This window comes from Heptranchias perlo, chromosome 12 (genome assembly GCF_035084215.1).
Source record: "Heptranchias perlo isolate sHepPer1 chromosome 12, sHepPer1.hap1, whole genome shotgun sequence".
NCBI lineage: Eukaryota > Metazoa > Chordata > Chondrichthyes > Hexanchiformes > Hexanchidae > Heptranchias > Heptranchias perlo.
This window is the reverse complement of record NC_090336.1, coordinates 75,977,482-75,992,864: the sequence shown is the minus strand read 5'-3', so window position 1 is coordinate 75,992,864 and position 15,383 is coordinate 75,977,482. Positions and strand designations below refer to the sequence as shown.

Sequence of the window (15,383 nt, the reverse complement as noted above, 5' to 3'; positions counted from 1 at the left end):
CTTCCTGCAGTCTACAGTTTTCCTACTCACTATCAACCACACGGCCTATCTTTGTGTCATCCGCAAATTTCTTAATCATGCCCCCTATATTTAAGTCCAAATTGTTAATATATACCACAAAAAGCAAAGGACCGAGTACCGAGCCCTGCAGCACCCCACTGGAAACAGCCTTCGAGTCGCAAAAACACCCGTTGACCATTACCCTTTGCTTCCTGCCACTGAGCCAATTTTGGATCCAATTTTCCACATTCCCTTGGATCCTATGGGCCTTTACTTTTTTGACCAATCTGCCATGATAGAATTCCTCATTAAGATGGAGAGTGAAGTAGTTGAATCCGAAATTAGGGTCCTGAATCTAAATAAAGGAAATTACGAAAGTATGAGGTGCGAGTTGGCTCTGATAGATTGGGGAACTTTACTAAAAGGGATGATGGTGGATAGGCAATGGCTAATATTTAAAGAACGTGTGCAGGAATTACAACAATTATTCATTCCTGTCTGGCACAAAAATAAAACAGGAAAGGTGGCTCAACCGTGGCTTACAAAAGAAATTAGGGATAGTATTAGATCCAAAGAGGAGACATATAAAATTGCCAGAAAAAGCGGCAAGCCTGAGGATTGGGAGCAGTTCAGAATTCAGCAAAGGAGGACAAAGAGATTGATTAAGAGGGGGAAAATAGAGTATGAGAGTAAACTAGCAGGGAACATAAAAACTGACTGTAAAAGCTTCTATAAATATGTCAAGAAGAAAAGATTAGTGAAGACAAATGTAGGTCCCTTACAGTGAGAAATGGGGGAAATTATAATGGGGAACAAAGAAATGGCAGAACAAGTAAACACATACTTTGGTTCTGTCTTCACAAAGGAGGACATAAATAACCTCCCAGAAATGTTAGGGAACCAAGGGTCCAGTGAGAGGGAGGAACTGAAGGAAATCAGTATTCGTAAAAAAATAGTGCAAGGGAAATTAATGGGGCTAAAGGCTGACAAATCCCCAGGGCCTGATAATCTACATCCCAGAATACTAAAGGAAGTGGCCCTGGAAATAGTGGATGCATTGGTGATCATCTTCCAAAATTCTATAGGCTCTGGAACAGTTCCTACAGATTGAAGGGTGGCAAATGTAACCCCACTATTTAAAAAAGGAGGGAGAGAAAAAACAGGGAATTACAGACCAGTTAGCCTATCAGTAGTGGGGAAAATGCTAGAGTCTATTATAAAAGATGTGATAACAGAACACTTGGAGGGCATTAACGGGATTGGACAAAGTCAGCATGGGTTTATGAAAGGGAAATCATGCTTAACAAATCTACTGGAGTTTTTTGAGGATGTAACTAATAGAATAGATAGGGGAGAACCAGTGGATGTGGTGTATTTGGATTTTCAGAAGGCTTTTGATAAAGTCCCACACAAGAGGTTAATGTGCAAAATTAAAGCACATGGGATTGGGGGAATATACTGACATGGATTGAGAATTGGTTGACAGACAGGAAACAGAGAGTAAGAATAAACGGGTCTTTTTCCGGGTGGCAGGCAGTGACTAGTGGGGTACCGCAGGGATCAGTGCTTGGGCCCCAGCTATTCACAATATATATCAATGATTTGGATGAGGGAACTAAATGTAATATTTCCGAGTTTGCAGACGACACAAAGCTGGGGTGGAATGTGAGCTGTGAGGAGGATGCAAAGAGGCTCCAATGTGATTTAGACAAGTTGGGTGAGTGGGCAAGAACATGGCAGATGCAGTATAACGTGGATAAATGTGAGGTTATCCACTTTGGTTGTAAAAACAGAAAGGCAGATTATTATCTGAATGGTGATAGATTGGGAAAAGGGGAGGTGCAACGAGACCTGGGTGTCCTTGTACACCAGTCGCTGAAAGTGAGCATTCAGGTGCAGCAAGCAGTTAGGAAGGCGAATGAAATGTATCCCAGGACGTTATGGGAGGTTAGGGAGGAAATTGCGGGTCCCCTAGCAGAGATATTTGAATCATCCACCGCTACAGGTGAGGTGCCTGAAGATTGGAGGGTAGCAAATGTTGTGCCTTTGTTTAAGAAGGGCGGCAGGGAAAAGCCTGGGAACTACAGACCAGTGAGCCTGACATCTGTAGTGGGTAAGTTGTTAGAGGGTATTCTGAGGGACAGAATCTACAGGCATTTGGAGAGGCAGGGACTAATTAGGAACAGTCAGCATGGTTTTGTGAGAGGAAAATCATGTCTCACGAATTTGATTGAGTTTTTTGAAGGGGTAACCAAGAAGATAGATGAGGGCTGTGCAGTAGACGTGGTCTACATGGACTTCAGCAAAGCATTTGACAAGGTACCGCATGGTAGGTTGTTACATAAGGTTAAATCTCATGGGATCCAAGGTGAGGTAGCCAATTGGATACAAAATTGGCTTGACGACAGAAGACAGAGGGTGGTTGTCGAGGGTTGTTTTTCAAACTGGATGCCTGTGTCCAGCGGTGTGCCTCAGGGATCGGTGCTGGGTCCGCTGTTATTTGTTATTTATATTAATGATTTGGATGAGAATTTAGGAGGCATGGTTAGTAAGTTTGCAGATGACACCAAGATTGGTGGCATTGTGGACAGTGAAGAAGGTTATCTAGGATTGCAACGGGATCTTGATAAATTGGGCCAGTGGGCCGATGAATGGCAGATGGAGTTTAATTTAGATAAATGTGAGGTGATGCATTTTGGTAGATCGAATCGGGCCAGGACCTACTCCGTTAATGGTAGGGCGTTGGGGAGAGTTATAGAACAAAGAGATCTAGGAGTACAGATTCATAGCTCCTTGAAAGTGGAGTCACAGGTGGATAGGGTGGTGAAGAAGGCATTCAGCATGCTTGGTTTCATTGGTCAGAACATTGAATGCAGGAGTTGGGATGTCTTGTTGAAGTTGTACAGGGCATTGGTGAGGCCACACTTGGAGTACTGTGTACAGTTCTGGTCACCCTATTATAGAAAGGATATTATTAAACTAGAAAGAGTGCAGAAAAGATTTACTAGGATGCTACCGGGACTTGATGGTTTGACTTACAGGGAGAGGTTAGACAGACTGGGACTTTATTCCCTGGAGAGTAGGAGGTTAAGGGGTGATCTTATAGAAGTCTATAAAATAATGAGGGGCATAGATAAGGTCGATAGTCAAAATCTTTTCCCAAAGGTAGGGGAGTCTATAACGAGGGGGCACAGATTTAAGGTGAGAGGGGAGAGATACAAAAGGATCCAGAGGGGCAATTTTTTCACTCAAAGGGTGGTGAGTGTCTGGAACGAGCTGCCAGAGGCAGTAGTAGAGGCGGGTACAATTTTGTCTTTTAAAAAGCATTTGGACAGTTACATGGGGAAGATGGGTATCGAGGGATATGGGCCAAGTGCAGGCAATTGGGACTAGCTTAGTGGTATAAACTGGGCGACATGGACATGTTGGGCCGAAGGGCCTGTTTCCATGTTGTAACTTCTATGATTCTATGGTATGTTGGCCTTCATTGCAAGAGGATTTGAGTACAGGAGCAGGGATGTCTTACTGCAGTTATACAGGGCCTTGGTGAGACCACACCTGGAGTATTGTGTGCAGTTTTGGTCTCCTTATCTGAGGAAGGATGTCCTTGCCATGGAGGGAGTGCAATGAAGGTTTACCAGACTGATTCCTGGGATGGCAGGACTGACGTATGAGGAGAGATTGGGTCGACTAGGCCTATATTCACTAGAGTTTAGAAGAATGAGAGGTGATCTCATCGAAACATATAAAATTCTAACAGGACTAGACAGACTGGATGCAGGGAGGATGTTCCCGATGGCTGGGGAGTCCAGAACCAGGGGTCACAGTCTCAGGATATGGGGTGTGCCATTTAGAACCGAGATGAGGGGAAATTTCTTCACTCAGGAGGTGGTGAACCTGTGGAATTCTCTACCACAGAAGGCTGTGGAGGGCAAGTCATTAGATGTATTGAAGAAGGAGATAGATATATTTCTTAATGCTAAAGGGATCAAGGGATATGGGGAAAAAGCGGGAACAGGGTACTGAGTTAGACTATCAGCCATGATCATTTTGAATGGCGGAGCAGTCCCGAAGGGCCGAATGGCCTACTCTTGCTCCTATTTTCTATGTCTTTATGTGGGACCTTGTCAAAAGCCTTGCTAAAATCCATGTAGACTACATCAATTGCGCTACCCTCATCGACCCTCCTTGTCAAATTCAATCAAGTTAGTCAGACATGACCTTCCCTTAACAAATCCGTGCTGACTGTCCTTGATTATTCCGTGCCTTTCTAAGTGACGGTTTATCCTGTCCCTCAGAATTGATTCCAATAATTTGCCCACCACCGAGGTTAGACTGACTGGCCTGTAATTACTCGGTCTATCCCTCGCTCCCTTTTTAAACAACGGTACAATGTTAGCAGTCCTCCAATCCTCCGGCACGACGCCTGTATCCAGGGAGGATTGGAAATCCTATCAGCTGTAATTGTTTCTTTAACCAAAATTGCCACCCCCCCCCTCCTTTTTTGTCCCTCTCTCTATCTCGTCTGGAAACCCTGTAACCAGGAACGTTGAGCTGCCATTCCTGCCCCTCTTTAAGCCATGTTTCAGTAATTGCTCTGATAACGTACTGCCACGTGTCTATCGATACCCTCAGCTCATCTGCCTTATTCACTAGACTCCTTGCATTGAGGTAAATACCATTAATCACTGCCAAACTCCTTTGTTGTCTATTTTCTAACCTTTGTTTCCTCTGCCTTCCAAACTTACTTACTAATTTTCTGCCTTCTATCTCCAGTTCTGATTCTCTCCCATCTGAATCTACACTCAGGTTCCCATCCCCCTGCCAAGCTAGTTTAAACCCTCCCCGACTGCACTAGTAAACCTCCCCGCGAGGATATTGGTCCCAGACCTGTTGAGGTGCAACCTGTCCGGCCTGTACAGGTCCCACCTCCCCCAGAACCGGTCCCAATGCCCCAGGAATCTAAAGCCCTCCCTCCTGCACCATCTCTCCAGCCACTCGTTCACCTGCTCTATCCTCCTGTTTCTATACTCACCAGCGCGTGGTCCCGGGAGTAATCCGAAGATTAATTGCTTTGAGGATCTGCTTCTTACTCTTTTTCCTAACTCCTTAAAATCTTCCTATAGGACCTCATCCCCCTTTCTCCCTATGTCGTTGGTACCGATATGGACCATGACCTCTGGCTGTTCACCCTCCCCTCCAAAATGTTCTGCAGCCGCTCAGTGACATCCTTGACCCTGGCACCAGGGAGGCAACAAACCATCCTGGAGTCATGTTTGCGGCCGCAGAAACGCCTGTCTGCTCCCCTAACTGTAGAATCCTGAACTTTCTCCTCCCCCCCGTGCAGCTGAGCGGGAAGGAGGGAGCGGGATCCCCCTCTCCCTTCCCGCTCCCTCCCCCCTCTTCCATGGTGCTGTGGTCCTGGCTCTGGCTGCACTCCACAGAGGGACCCTCTCCCTCACTCGTATACAGAACTGAATACTGGTTGGAGAGTGAGATGCCCTCAGGGGACTCCTGCACTACCTGCCTGGTCCTCCTTATCTGTCTGGCGGTCACCCAGTCCCCCTCTGCCCGCACTCTCTTAAGCTGCGGGGTGACCACCTCCAGAAACGTGCCATCCATGTAGGTCTCAGCCTCGCGGAAGCACTGCAGTGACCCCAGCTGCTGCTCAAGCTCCGAAATCCTGAGCTCGAGCTCCTCCAGCTGACGACACTTCCTGCACCTGTGGTTTTCTGGGACACGGGAAGCTTCGTGGAGTTCCCACATGGCACAGCTCAGACGGTGAAGGTAAAAAGCTGTCTGCTTGTGTGTGACCTCTCTCTCTCTCTCCCCTCTCCCTCTCTTCTCCCCCTCTCTCCCCACTCCCTTCCCCTCTCCCCTTCCCTGCTCCCTCCCCCTCTCACTCCCCATCCCCCTCCCTCTCCTCTCCCTCCCCCTCTCCCTCCCTGTCCCCCACAATCTCTCCCCCTCTCCCTCCGTCTCTCCCTCCGTCTCTCCCTCCCCCCTCCTTTCCCGCTCCCTCCCCCTCTCCTTTCCCGCCCCCTCTCCCTCCCCCCTCTCCCTCCCCCCTCTCCCTCCCCCCTCTCCCTCCCCCCTCGCCCTCCCCCCTCGCCCTCCCCCCTCGCCCTCCCCCCTCGCCCTCCCCCCTCGCCCTCCCCCCTCGCCCTCCCCCCTCGCCCTCCCCCCTCGCCCTCCCCCCTCGCCCTCCCCCCTCGCCCTCCCCCCTCGCCCTCCCCCCTCGCCCTCCCCCCTCTCCCTCCCCCCTCTCCCTCCCCCCTCTCCCTCCCCCCTCTCCCTCCCCCCTCTCCCTCCCCCCTCTCCCTCCCCCCTCTCCCCCACAATCTCTCCCCCTCTCCCTACCCTCTCCCTCCGTCTCTCCCTCCCCCCTCCTTTCCCGCTCCCTCCCCCTCTCCTTTCCCGCTCCCTCCCCCTCTCCTTTCCCGCTCCCTCCCCCTCTCCTTTCCCGCTCCCTCCCCCTCTCCTTTCCCGCTCCCTCCCCCTCTCCGTCTCCCTCTCCCTCCCTCCCTCCCTCTCTCCCTCCCTCCCTCCCCCCTCTCCCTCCCCCCTCTCCCTCCCCCCTCTCCCTCCCCCCTCTCACTCCCCCCTCTCACTCCCCCCTCTCACTCCCCCCTCTCACTCCCCCCTCTCACTCCCCGCTCCCTCCCCTCCTCCCCCACTCCCTCCCCTCTCCCCCCACTCTCTCCCTCTTTCCCTCCATGCTCCCTCCCCCTCTCCCTCCCTGTCCCCTCCCCTCTCCCTCTCCCTCCCCCTCTCCCTCCTCGTCCCCTCCCCATTCCCTCTCCCTCCCCCTCCTTCCCCGCTCCCTCCCCGCACAACAGTGACTACACGTCAGTAATCAGATCAGTGATCTAAATCTCTTGTTACTGGTCTCTGAATTATTTCCACTGCCTTTATCTCTTCCTGATATGTGGGGAAGGGGTGGGTACAGAGGGGATGAGTGGGGAAGTGGGTACAGAGGGGATGAGTGGGGAAGGGGTGGGTACAGAGGGGATGAGTGGGGAATGGGTGGGAACAGAGGGGATGAGTGGGGAAGGGGTTGGTACAGAGGGGATGAGTGGGGAAGGGGTGGGTACAGAGGGGATGAGTGGGGAATGGGTGGGAACAGAGGGGATGAGTGGGGAAGGGGTGGGTACAGAGGGGATGAGTGGGGAATGGGTGGGAACAGAGGGGATGAGTGGGGAAGGGGTGGGAACAGAGGGGATGAGTGGCGAATGGGTGGGGACAGAGGGGATGAGTGGGGAAGGGGTGGGTACAGAGGGGATGAGTGGGGAAGGGGTGGGGACAGAGGGGATGAGTGGAGAAGAGGTGGGTACAGAGGGGATGAGTGGGGAAGGGGTGGGAACAGAGGGGATGAGTGGGGAAGGGGTGGGTACAGAGGGGATGAGTGGAGAAGAGGTGGGTACAGAGGGGATGAGTGGGGAAGGGGTGGGAACAGAGGGGATGAGTGGGGAAGGGGTGGGTACAGAGGGGATGAGTGGGGAAGGGGTGGGTACAGAGGGGATGAGTGGGGAAGGGGTGGGAACAGAGGGGATGAGTGGAGAATGGGTGGGGACAGAGGGGATGAGTGGGGAAGGGGTGGGAACAGAGGGGATGAGTGGGGAAGGGGTGGGTAGAGAGGGGATGAGTGGGGAAGGGGTGGGGACATCTTGTACAGAGTGCTGTGCTTTACTGCTTTATTCATTCCAGGATCCAATCACTACGGCATCGCTGGATTTTATTCCATGCAGGCTATGAAATGCGGTTTCATCGTAAGTAGAGTAAATAATAGACAACAAAAGGATTTAGAAATATTACTCGTAGGACTCGCAGTTTATTACAGTATTTGCCTTTTCTTTCAACAGGGGATGACCTGCACAAACACCTCTCCACTGGTAGTACCAACCAGAGCAAAGGAGGTAAACTATCGTCCATCGGGACGTGACGGTCTCAAGCTGTGTGTGAAATCCCTGCCCCTTTCCCTGCTTCCCTATCTTCACTGGAGGTGGAGGACGTGGGATAGGCTGCTTTAAATGGCCTTGTGATGTTGCTAGGGCTCTTCAGAGGGCATTAAGGGTCAACCAGATAGTGTATGGGACTGGAGTCACATTCAGGCCGAGACCGGGTCAGGACGGCAGGTTTCCTTCCCTGAAGGACGTTGGTGAACTAGTTGGGTTTTTACGACAGTCCGACAGATTTCATGGTTATTTAATCCGGTGCCTGTCCCAGATTACCAGATTTATCAAATTCAATTTCACAACTAGTTCTGGTGGGATTTGAACTCATGAGCTCTGGGTCACTGTACCCTCAGGGAATCACTGGATCACTGTACCCTCAGGGAAACACTGGGTCACTGTACCCTCAGGGAAACACTGGATCACTGTACCCTCAGAGAAACACTGGATCACTGTACCCTCAGAGGAAACACTGGGTCACTGTACCCTCAGGGAAACACTGGGTCACTGTACCCTCAGGGAAACACTGGATCACTGTACCCTCAGGGAAACACTGGGTCACTGTACCCTCAGGGAATCACTGGATCACTGTACCCTCAGGGAAACACTGGATCACTGTACCCTCAGGGAAACACTGGGTCACTGTACCCTCAGAGGAAACACTGTGTCACTGTACCCTCAGGGAAACACTGGGTCACTGTACCCTCAGGGAATCACTGGATCACTGTACCCTCAGGGAAACACTGGGTCACTGTACCCTCAGAGGAAACACTGGGTCACTGTACCCTCAGGGAAACACTGGATCACTGTACCCTCAGGGAAACACTGGATCACTGTACCCTCAGGGAAACACTGGATCACTGTACCCTCAGGGAAACACTGGGTCACTGTACCCTCAGAGGAAACACTGGGTCACTGTACCCTCAGAGAATCACTGGATCACTGTACCCTCAGGGAAACACAGGATCACTGTACCCTCAGAGAATCACTGGATCACTGTACCCACAGGGAAACACTGGATCACTGTACCAACAGCAAAACACTGGATCACTGTACCCTCAGAGAAACACTGGATCACTGTACCCTCAGAGAAACACTGGGTCACTGTACCCTCAGGGAAACACTGGATCACTATACCCTCAGAGAAACACTGGAACACTGTACCCTCAGGGAAACACTGGGTCACTGTACCCTCAGGGAAACACTGGGTCACTGTACCCTCAGAGAAACATTGGAACACTGTACCCACAGGGAAACACTGGATCACTATACCCATAGGCAAACACTGGATCACTGTACCCACAGCAAAACACTGGATCACTATACCCATAGGCAAACACTGGATCACTGTACCCTCAGAGAAACACTGGGTCACTGTACCCTCAGAGAATCACTTGGTCACTGTACCCACAGGGAAACACTGGGTCACTGTATCCACAGGGAAACACTGGGTCACTGTACCCTCAGAGAATCACTGGATCACTGTACCCTCAGAGAAACACTGGGTCACTACCCGCAGGGAAACACTGGGTCACTGTACCCTCAGGGAAACACTGGGTCACTGTACCCTCAGGGAAACACTGGGTCACTGTACCCACAGGGAAACACTGGATCACTGTACCCACAGGGAAACACTGGATCACTGTACCCACAGGGAAACACTGGATCACTATACCCACAGGCAAACACTGGATCACTGTACCCACAGCAAAACACTGGATCACTGTACCCTCAGGGAAACACTGGGTCACTGTACCCTCAGAGAAACACTGGGTCAATGTACCCTCAGAGAATCACTGGATCACTGTACCCTCAGAGAAACACTGGGTCACTGTACCCTCAGGGAAACACTGGGTCACTGTACCCTCAGAGAAACACTGGGTCAATGTACCCTCAGGGAAACACTGGGCCACTGTACCCTCAGAGAATCACTGGGTCACTGTAGCCACAGGGAAACACTGGGTCACTGTATCCACAGGGAAACACTGGGTCACTGTACCCTCAGAGAATCACTGGATCACTGTACCCTCAGAGAAACACTGGGTCACTGTACCCGCAGGGAAACACTGGCAGACTGTACCCTCAGGGAAACACTGGGTCACTGTACCCTCAGGGAAACACTGGGTCACTGTACCCACAGGGAAACACTGGATCACTGTACCCTCAGGGAAACACTGGGTCACTGTACCCTCAGGGAAACACTGGGTCACTGTACCCTCAGGGAAACACTGGGTCACTGTACCCACAGGGAAACACTGGATCACTGTACCCTCAGGCAAACACTGGATCACTGTACCCACAGAGAAACACTGGGTCACTGTACCCTCAGAGAAACACTGGGTCACTGTACCCTCAGGGAAACACTGGCACACTGTACCCTCAGGGAAACACTGGGTCACTGTACCCTCAGGGAAACACTGGGTCACTGTACCCACAGGGAAACACTGGATCACTGTACCCACAGGGAAACACTGGATCACTGTACCCACAGGGAAACACTGGATCACTATACCCATAGGCAAACACTGGATCACTGTACCCACAGCAAAACACTGGATCACTGTACCCATAGGCAAACACTGGATCACTGTACCCTCAGAGAAACACTGGGTCAATGTACCCTCAGGGAAACACTGGGTCACTGTACCCACAGGGAAACACTGGGTCACTGTACCCACAGGGAAACACTGGATCACTGTACCCACAGGGAAACACTGGATCACTGTACCCACAGAGAATCACTGGGTCACTACCCTCAGGGAAACACTGGGTTACTGTACCCTCAGAGAAACACTAGGTCACTGTACCCTCAGGGAAACACTGGCACACTGTACCCTCAGGGAAACACTGGCACACTGTACCCTCAGGGAAACACTGGGTCACTGTACCCTCAGGGAAACACTGGGTCACTGTACCCACAGGGAAACACTGGGTCACTGTACCCACAGGGAAACACTGGATCACTGTACCCACAGGGAAACACTGGATCACTGTACCCACAGGGAAACACTGGATCACTATACCCATAGGCAAACACTGGATCACTGTACCCACAGCAAAACACTGGATCACTGTACCCATAGGCAAACACTGGATCACTGTACCCTCAGAGAAACACTGGGTCAATGTACCCTCAGGGAAACAGTGGGTCACTGTACCCACAGGGAAACACTGGGTCACTGTACCCACAGGGAAACACTGGATCACTGTACCCACAGGGAAACACTGGGTCACTGTACCCTCAGAGAATCACTGGGTCACTGTACCCTCAGAGAATCACTGGGTCACTGTACCCTCAGGGAAACACTGGATCACTGTACCCTCAGAGAATCACTGGGTCACTGTAGCCACAGGGAAACACTGGATCACTGTACCCACAGCAAAACACTGGATCACTGTACCCATAGGCAAACACTGGATCACTGTACCCTCAGAGAAACACTGGGTCAATGTACCCTCAGGGAAACACTGGGTCACTGTACCCACAGGGAAACACTGGGTCACTGTACCCACAGGGAAACACTGGGTCACTGTACCCACAGGGAAACACTGGATCACTGTACCCACAGGGAAACACTGGGTCACTGTACCCTCAGAGAAACACTGGGTCACTGTACCCTCAGGGAAACACTGGCACACTGTACCCTCAGGGAAACACTGGGTCACTGTACCCTCAGGGAAACACTGGGTCACTGTACCCACAGGGAAACACTGGATCACTGTACCCACAGGGAAACACTGGATCACTGTACCCACAGGGAAACACTGGATCACTGTACCTACAGGGAAACACTGGGTCACTGTAACCACAGGGAAACACTGGATCACTGTACCCACAGGGAAATACTGGTTCACTGTACCCTCAGGGAATCACTGGGTCACTGTACCCACAGGGAAACACTGGGTCACTGTACCCACAGGGAAACACTGGGTCACTGTACCCACAGGGAAACACTGGGTCACTGTACCCACAGGGAAACACTGGATCACTGTACCCACAGGGAAACACTGGATCACTGTACCCACAGGGAAACACTGGGTCACTGTAACCTCAGAGAAACACTGGGTCACTGTACTCAGGGAAACACTGGGTCACTGTACCCTCAGAGAAACACTGGTTCACTGTACCTTCAGGGAAACACTGGGTCACTGTACCCTCAGGGAAACACTGGGTCACTGTACCCACAGGAAAACACTGGGTCACTGTACCCACAGGGAACACTGGGTCACTGTACCCACAGGGAAACACTGGGTCACTGTACCCTCAGGGAAACACTGGGTCACTGTAACCTCAGAGAAACAATTTGTCACTGTACCCTCAGGGAAACACTGGGTCACTGTAACCTCAGAGAAACACTGGGTCACTGTACCGTCAGGGAAACACTGGGTCACTGTACCCTCAGGGAAACACTGGGTCACTGTACCCACAGAGAAACACTGGGTCACTGTACCCACAGGGAAACACTGGGTCACTGTACCCACAGAGAAACACTGGATCACTGTACCCACAGGGAAACACTGGGTCAATGTACCCACATGGAAACACTGGGTCACTGTACCCACAGGGAAACACTGGGTCACTGTAACCTCAGAGAAACACTGGGTCACTGTACCCTCAGGGAAACACTGGGTCACTGTACCCTCAGAGAAACACTGGTTCACTGTACCCTCAGGGAAACACTGGGTCACTGTACCCTCAGAGAAACACTGGTTCACTGTACCCTCAGGGAAACACCGGGTCACTGTACCCTCAGGGAAACACTGGGTCACTGTACCCACAGGAAAACACTGGGTCACTGTACCCACAGGGAACACTGGGTCACTGTACCCTCAGGGAAACACTGGGTCACTGTACCCACAGGGAAACACTGGGTCACTGTACCCACAGGGAAACACTGGGTCACTGCACCCTCAGGGAAACACTGTGTCACTGTACCCTCAGGGAAACACTGGGTCACTGTACCCTCAGGGAAACACTGGGTCACTGTACCCTCAGAGAAACACTGGATCACTGTACCCTCAGGCAAACACTGGATCACTGTACCCTCAGGGAAACACTGGGTCACTGTACCCTCAGAGAAACACTGGATCACTGTACCCTCAGGGAAACACTGGGTCACTGTACCCTCAGAGAAACACTGGGTCACTGTACCCTCAGGGAAACACTGGATCACTGTACCCACAGGGAAACACTGGGTCACTGTACCCTCAGGGAAACACTGGGTCACTGTACCCTCAGAGAAACACTGGTTCTCTGTACCCTCAGGGAAACACTGGGTCACTGTACCCTCAGGGAAACACTGGGTCACTGTACCCTCAGGGAAACACTGGTTCACTGTACCCTCAGGGAAACACTGGGTCACTGTACCCTCAGGGAAACACTGGTTCACTGTACCCTCAGGGAAACACTGGGTCACTGCACCCTCAGGGAAACACTGGGTCACTGTACCCACAGAGAAACACTGGGTCACTGTACCCACAGGGAAACACTGGGTCACTGTACCCACAGGGAAACACTGGGTCACTGTACCCACAGGGAAACACTGGGTCACTGCACCCTCAGGGAAACACTGGGTCACTGTACCCACAGGGAAACACTGGGTCACTGTACCCTCAGGGAAACACAGGATCACTGTACCCTCAGGGAAACACTGGGTCACTGTACCCTCAGAGAAACACTGGATCACTGTACCCTCAGGGAAACATTGGGTCACTGTACCCTCAGAGAAACACTGGGTCACTGTACCCACAGGGAAACACTGGATCACTGTACCCTCAGAGAAACACTGGGTCACTGTACCCTCAGGGAAACACTGGGTCACTGCACCCACAGCGAAATACTGGGTCACTGTACCCTCAGGGAAATACTGGGTCACTGTATCCACAGGGAAACACTGGGTCACTGTACCCTCAGAGAAACACTGGTTCACTGTACCCTCAGGGAAACACTCGGTCACTGTACCCTCAGAGAAACACTGGGTCACTGTACCCTCAGGGAAACACTGGATCACTGTACCCTCAGGGAAACACTGGATCACTGTACCCTCAGGGAAACACTGGGTCACTGTACCCTCAGGGAAACACTGGGTCACTGCACCCTCAGGGAAACACTGGGTCACTGTACCCTCAGGGAAACACTGGGTCACTGTACCCACAGGGAAACACTGGGTCACTGTACCCACAGGGAAACACTGGGTCACTGTAACCTCAGGGAAACACTGGGTCACTGTACCCACAGGGAAACACTGGGTCACTGCACCCACAGGGAAACACTGGGTCACTGCACCCACAGGGAAACACTGAGTCACTGTACCCTCAGGGAAACACTGGGTCACTGCACCCTCAGGGAAACACTGGGTCACTGCACCCTCAGGGAAACACTGGGTCACTGTACCCACAGAGAAACACTGGGTCACTGTACCCTCAGGGAAACACTGGGTCACTGTACCCTCAGGGAAACACTGGGTCACTGTACCCACAGGGAAACACTGGGTCACTGTACCCACAGGGAAACACTGGCAGACTGTACCCTCAGGGAAACACTGGGTCACTGTACCCACAGGGAAACACTGGGTCACTGTACCCACAGGGAAACACTGGGTCACTGTACCCACAGGGAAACACTGGGTCACTGTACCCTCAGGGAAACACTGGGTCACTGTACCCTCAGAGAAACACTGGATCACCTTACCCTCAGGGAAACACTGGGTCACTGTACCCACAGAGAAACACTGGGTCACTGTACCCTCAGGGAAACACTGGGTCAATGTGCCCACAGGGAAACACTGGGTCACTGTATCCACAGGGAAACACTGGGTCACTGTACCCTCAGGGAAACACTGGGTCACTGTACCCTCAGGGAAACACTGGGTCACTGTACCCACAGGGAAACACTGGGTCACTGTACCCTCAGAGAAACACTGGGTCACTGTACCCTCAGGGAAACACTGGGTCACTGTACCCTCAGGGAAACACTGGGTCACTGTACCCACAGGGAAACACTGGGTCACTGTACCCTCAGAGAAACACTGGGTCACTGTACCCACAGGGAAACACTGGGTCACTGTACCCTCAGAGAAACACTGGGTCACTGTACTGACGCGACTACTGATTCATTCACCGGGGAATGTGCCAGGTTTGATTCTCGTTCTGTGCTGCTTTAGTCGGTCTCAATAGCAGTAACTACAATTCGTCTCAGCAGTGCTCCCTGGACCAGTGAGCCCATTAATCGGAGAATGTCCCACTGTCGAGGAATATCCAGTGCCCTCCGTGCTCCAGGGTCCTTGTGCGCAGATTATAGGGTGAGGATGGGACTGGGCCTGGCTCACACTCACTGCCCACACTCACTGCCCACACTCACTGCCCACACTCACTGCCCACACTCACTGCTCACACTCACTGCCCACACTCACTGCCCACACTCACTGCCCA

The 15,383-nt window shown here is 51.9% G+C and overlaps 1 protein-coding gene across 1 annotated transcript in view; it reads left to right on the top strand.

The window, feature by feature from the left end:
* The window catches only part of LOC137327767 (uncharacterized oxidoreductase YjmC-like), an 84,137-nt gene that overhangs the window by 9,947 nt on the left and 58,807 nt on the right, over positions 1–15,383 (top strand). The window contains 2 exon segments of the mRNA XM_067993576.1: positions 7,708–7,769; positions 7,863–7,916. Coding sequence (XP_067849677.1) covers positions 7,708–7,769; positions 7,863–7,916 — 116 coding nt within the window.